Here is a 6,100-nt window from a genome sequence, read left to right as displayed (position 1 = left end):
TGAGTCCTTCAGCTACTGTACCCAGCAGGGCATTAAAGTCATTTTGATTTGAAATGTTTTCATGTATTGTGAATATAGGCACTTTCTGAAGACCTCACCTTGATAAATAAGTTTTCTTTTTTAAAATTACAGATTCAACATCTGTACATTGAAAGAAATAGCTATAAACTTAGTTGAATGTAAAGTTATCAGTTGGGAAGATGACAGACAAAGGAAACGATTAATTATAAAAGGAATACCATAAAGTGTAGATGATGTAATATACCTGGTAATAGGCAATTCAGTTTAGCATTTGGAATGTGCATATTTTGAACAGTCAGCCATTTCTTCTCATAAAAGCAAAGCATGTAAGATCAAGCATGTCCTGAATAAGATATTAAGTAAGCTGAAATATTTTAATGAGAATGAGGGCCTCTCTCTGCATCGGGAGACAACAGATATACCAGTTGGAACATCAAACGTAATACAAATAACTGCAGAAAAGTAGGGTATGCAGGTGACTCATCACATGCTCTGACCAGGGTATATAAGCCTCCTTCTACACGGGCTGGCATTCACACTCAGGATATTGCCTTGAGCAGCAAACCAGCTCACCACTCTTGACACTATGAGCTACTACGGCAACTACTACGGAGGCCTGGGCTATGGCTGTGGAGGCTTCGGCGGCCTGGGCTATGGCTGTGGAGGCTTCGGCGGCCTGGGCTATGGCTGTGGATGTGGCAGCTTCCGCAGACGGGGCTATGGCTATGGCTGTGGCTATGGAGGCTACGGATACGGCTCTGGCTTCGGAGGCTATGGATACCGCAGCTGCCACCCATCATGCTATGCAGGATATGGATTCTCTGGATATTATTGAAATCCTTCCTTGACAATCAAACATGAGAGGCCATAAGAAGGTCACCCAACTGCAATATTGACTGCACTAACAAACAAACAAGGTCACCCTGGATCAATCCAAGATAAAGGGCAATTAGCATCTAAGAGTTTTAAGAATATCTATCATTCCATAATTCGTTGCTTCATGTCCCTGGATGTGTCTTATTTCTACCTTTATAGCTGTGGGGTTTCTCTGTTTCTTTTACAATAAATTATGCCACCTTAAAGCAACTACATGGCTTTTATTTTATGCTTGACTCAAAATGGCAAAGTGGTTATTTGTAATTATACCCAATAAAAAAAGAACAAACTACTATACATATAGAGTATATTATATATATTGAATTTTGTATATACATGCACCTATCTATATAGCTGTATGTGTATGCATGTATATATCTGCATTCAAAGGTCACAGTTGACCTCAAATAGTGTATGAGTTAGGAGTTAGGGGTACTGAATCCCCCATGAAGTTGAAAATCCACATATAACTTTTGATGCTCCAGAAACCTAACTACTGGTAGCTGCCTGTTGACTGGAAGCCTCAATGATAACATAAACAGTTGACTAACACATACTTTGCACTTTATATGCATTATATATTGTATTCTTACAATAAAGTAAACAAGAGAAAAGAAAACGTTATTAAAATGATAAGGAAGAGAATTTATTTTTGCTGTTTGTTAAGTGGAAGCAGCTCATCATAAATGTCTTTATCGTCATTGTCTTCACATTGAATAGGCCAAGGAGGAGGAGGAAAGGGGGCATTGCTCTTGCTGTCTCAGGAGTGGCAGAGGTAGAACAAAATCTGAGTATGAGTACATTTGCTCAGTCCAAATCCATGCTGTACAAAGGTAAAGTGTACATGTGCACAAATGAAAACTGTAACACTCAATTGAAAAGAAGCTTTTTTCTTTGGAACACTGAATCATATTGACCATAGCTTTTTCATTTCAGTGCTCTCAGTTAGATAATGTCTGTGTTTAAATTCAGTCCTGAAATATTAACTTTATAAACTTTAATATCTAAATGGAGACCAACATGAACAGCATGTACTCCTACCATTTGTTCAAAATGTATGTTTATTTGGCCTCTTTAATGGTTAGAAAAGCAGTGATAAGACAAAGCATATATCTGAATATACATTCAAAAGGAACTTTTTGTGACTTTCTATCATGTTTTCTTCCTGGTTCATTGTGGTGTGACGTGAAATTGTTCTTTCATATTATCAGTACCTTTAAATATTTTGCAATACACGAAGGAAATACAGAAATCACTGCCATCACTTGTGAAGTAATTAATATTAAGGCTGTGACTGACCTGAAGCTTTAAACACTCTAGCCAAGTCTTTTAACCTCCAACAAGCAAACATAGAACTTTTTGCGTTGCTATTTCAAATAGTATGTGCCTATGAAAAATATGTAATAAAATATTACATATAAAATAAAATATTACATAAAATAAAATATATAATATTTTATTTTATATGTATACATATAAAATATTTATATTTATGCATATAAAATAAAATATTACATATTTTATTTTATGTAATATTTTATTACATATTTTTCAAGGATAATATATTTCAGTACTGAAACAGTCAAGCAAATTCAAAAATACCAGGAAAATAATATAAAAGAACTGTGGAGCATGTAGGGGTACTATTGTAAAGCTTTCCCAGTGCTTACCCTATTACCACCTTGAATGAGGGAAAAAAAAAAAAAACTCCAAAAAGTGAAATCATTTGCTAAGGATCAAAAATGGTGTGAGAGGGAGAACCCAGACCAGAGCCCAGTTTTTCTGAATATCAGGCATTCTACTTCCCCATGCTCACCATCCCATTCATTTTGTGCTTCTCTTCTTGTGTGCTGTCACATAAAGTACCTTGAAGGCTCATGTGTGTCTGAGGAGTTTAATTATCACAGCCAAAGGACCACCTCTATTTATTTTCATTTGTAAACACTCTGTTGTAGAATCTTGAACATAGCAATTTCTAATTTAGCTTTATCCATGTAAAAACAACTAGTCAATAATGAAAATCCAATATTTTAACATTTAAAAAAAATCGTAAGCATTTGAAAAACTCTGACTTGTTTACTGAGCATATGGATGGATTTGCTTAGCCAGAAACTATGACCAATTCTTTTATTCAATTCCAGTGAGATGTTGTAGTTTCACAATAAATAGACCTCGGTAAAAATATCTTAGTGTCTCCATTGCGGAACTGTACTGGTTACTTTTACTGAGTATGACAGAATTTCACATGAAAACTTTTTTACTCCCTAAGTGATAAATAGCATCATAGTCTGAAGAAAGACTGTCTATGTCAGAAGAAGTACAATTAATATAACCATTTAGAGAAAGTAATGCTTTTAGTATGACGCAATTTTATCATACTGTTACATCTCTAGTTGTTAGATTGCATTGATTTGTGCTGAAATTAAAAGAATACCTTTAGAATACATTTCCTTCCAAGGAAAAGCTATAACCTGGTCTAGAGAAAATGCATCACAGGATCATCAGCCCCACAACTGAGAAAAGATCTAACAAAGCAAAATAGGCAGCTTGACGTCATTCAACCCGTTTATCTGTGATTTTATAGCTTTCTTTTGAAATAATGAGAATTAAATATTCAAGTTAGCTACTGTCTTTTGATTTAGGATGGTCTGTAAAAATGGAACAGGTTCTGAAAAGACATGAGAAAGAAATTGAGAATAAGATGTGAGGTAACAAATGTTTCTCAATTAGGACAAAAAAGCATAAAACATAAAATATGAATATTAATAAATTGTGTCTTATATTAAGATATTCTATTTACATTTAAACAATATTTTAAAGTGGAAAAAAGAAACCACATGCTTGGAGAAAATATTTTCAAACCTAAGCTTTTCAAAGTACCGATATCCAAATACACAAAAAGCTCCCACAAATCGATGCTAGAATATAACAAACCCACTTAAAAATGGATGAAATACATGAGTAGGTACTTTAGAAAAGGAGAATATCTAATGGCCAATACACATATAAAATGGTGGTCGGTATCATTAGTCATCAGAAAAAAACTAAATTAAATTAATACTTAGATATTACTACATGTCCAGAATAATAGTCAAAGTCTAAAAGTGACAAGCATTGTCAAAGATGTGGAACAGCTAGAATTGTCTTACATTTCTCAGGATACTGCGCAGTTCTTGCATTGTGGATTAGACTGTAAATTTAGGAAACTAGATTTTGGAAAATTATTGACGTTTTGAAGCTGGTATTAAAAACTAGAAAGATGGTTATCTCTAGGGAATAATATTTACCATAATGGAACAATGGAACATGTTGCGGATTAGGGTGTGCTTGGTGTAGATAGTGTATGTACATGTGCAAAAATTTATCAAACATTATACTTACATTTATATTATGATATAATTATTATTGTGTACGATATGCTTCAAAATAAAGAGCTAATACAAATGAAATAAAATGAAGGTTATATGTTCCTCTAAAGTCAGATGCCATTCTTCTTCTTTTTCTTCTTTTTCTTCTGCCTCCTTCTCCTTCTCCTTCTTTAGTAGAAAGGAGGGTTCACTATGTTGCCCGGGCTAGTCTCGAACTCCTGGACTCAAATGAACCTCCTCCCTCAACCTCCCAAAGTACTGTGATTAGAGGCATGAGCCACCTCACCGAACTCTCATTTCATCTTTAAATCCCTATTGTTCAGATGCAGTCAGAGAATTACTCATGCCTTTGAGAGACATAGACTTCAGAATTTATTCATCCATTCACCACTTATGTACTATATTGTTACTACATGGTAATTATTGCAAAGAAGTATATAAATTCAGTTGCGAAAACGCATCCTTTGAAAATTACTTATAAGACTAAAAATAACTGATCACTATATTTGAGATCATAGTAAGAACTTAAAGGCTGGGGGTTAAAGTTAAGGGCACAACTGAATTAACCATGTTTTGCATCAGCTGTGGCTGTATGTGACTAAATTCTCTAGATTCAGCTGAGGACTTGTACCCTAAGTTATTTTTTCTGCCTGTTATTTTGTAATATTATACATACATTTTGAAGATTCTGAAAACATTTCTAATGTTAACGGTATCTTACTGAACTTCAAATAGCCCTTCGATTTAAATAATCTTTTAATATCATATGCTTTAGTAAACATTTAACAGCTTAGTAGCCTAGCATGATATTTTCTGGGAAGAAAAAGGTGTGTGTGTGTGTGTTTAAAGCACAGAATAGGCAAAGGAAATACAAATGAAAGCTGATATGGTAAAAGTAAAGATACTAGAAGAATGAAGCAAAAAAAAATTATCAAATAAATGAAAATGGATGGGGACCAAAAAGAAATTTTACATATTTCAAAATTTCACTTAGTAATTATAACCTAATGGACGATGGGAGGACAGAGGCTGGGTGATATTGTAACTGAATTTTAACATACCTACTCAAATGGCCAAAGTTCAAAAGACTGACAGCAACAAATGCTGGTGAGAATGTTGGTCAGAATGTGCAGCAGCAGGACTCACATGCATTGCTTATGTGAGTGCAAAACGAAAGAGTAACTTTGGAAGACAATCTGGCAGTTTCTTACAAAGCTAAACATGCTTTTACTATGCAATCCAGTAATTGTCCATTTTGGTATTTACCTGAATGAGATAAAACATGTCTACACAAAAACCAGAATACAAATGTTTATAGAAGTTTTATTCATAATTATCCAAAGTTGGTAGCAACCAACATGTTCTTCAATAAGTGAATGGATAATCTTTCTATAGTATATTCATACAATGGAACATTATCCAGTGATAAAAATAAATGAGCTATCAAAAAAGGAATGGATAATCCTAAAAGCATATTTCTAAGCAAAATAAGTCAATGTGAAAAGGGCACAATACTGTGCAATTCCAACTCCAACATTCTGAAAAAAATAATTAGTAGTGTTTAGGAGTTTGGGAGAAGTGTGGAAAGAGCAGGTGGAGAACAGGCAATTTTTAGGGCAGAAAAACTATTTTGTGTAATACAGTAATAGCTGTTACATGACTTATGAATTTGTCAAAACCCATAGAACTGAATGAACCCATAGAATGAACCTTAATTAAACTATGAACTTTAATAATATAATACCACACATAATACAGTAATAATATATCAATACTCGTTCATCAATCACAATAAGTATACAATACCAATGGCATATATATATATATATATATAT

At 33.7% G+C, this 6,100-nt stretch overlaps 1 protein-coding gene across 1 annotated transcript; it reads left to right on the top strand.

The window, feature by feature from the left end:
* The first annotated feature begins 568 nt into the window (after positions 1–568).
* On the top strand, positions 569–982 carry LOC108313539 (keratin-associated protein 19-5-like). Its single transcript, XM_037743226.1, has one exon. It carries the CDS (start codon positions 608–610, stop codon positions 854–856), a length of 249 nt encoding a protein of 82 aa, XP_037599154.1. The 5' UTR covers positions 569–607; the 3' UTR covers positions 857–982.
* The last annotated feature ends 5,118 nt before the right edge of the window (positions 983–6,100 follow it).

This window comes from Cebus imitator, unplaced genomic scaffold (genome assembly GCF_001604975.1).
Source record: "Cebus imitator isolate Cc_AM_T3 unplaced genomic scaffold, Cebus_imitator-1.0 Scaffold138, whole genome shotgun sequence".
Lineage (NCBI taxonomy): Eukaryota > Metazoa > Chordata > Mammalia > Primates > Cebidae > Cebus > Cebus imitator.
The sequence above is the reverse complement of the archived record's forward strand: the minus strand, read 5'-3'. Positions and strand labels throughout refer to the sequence as shown.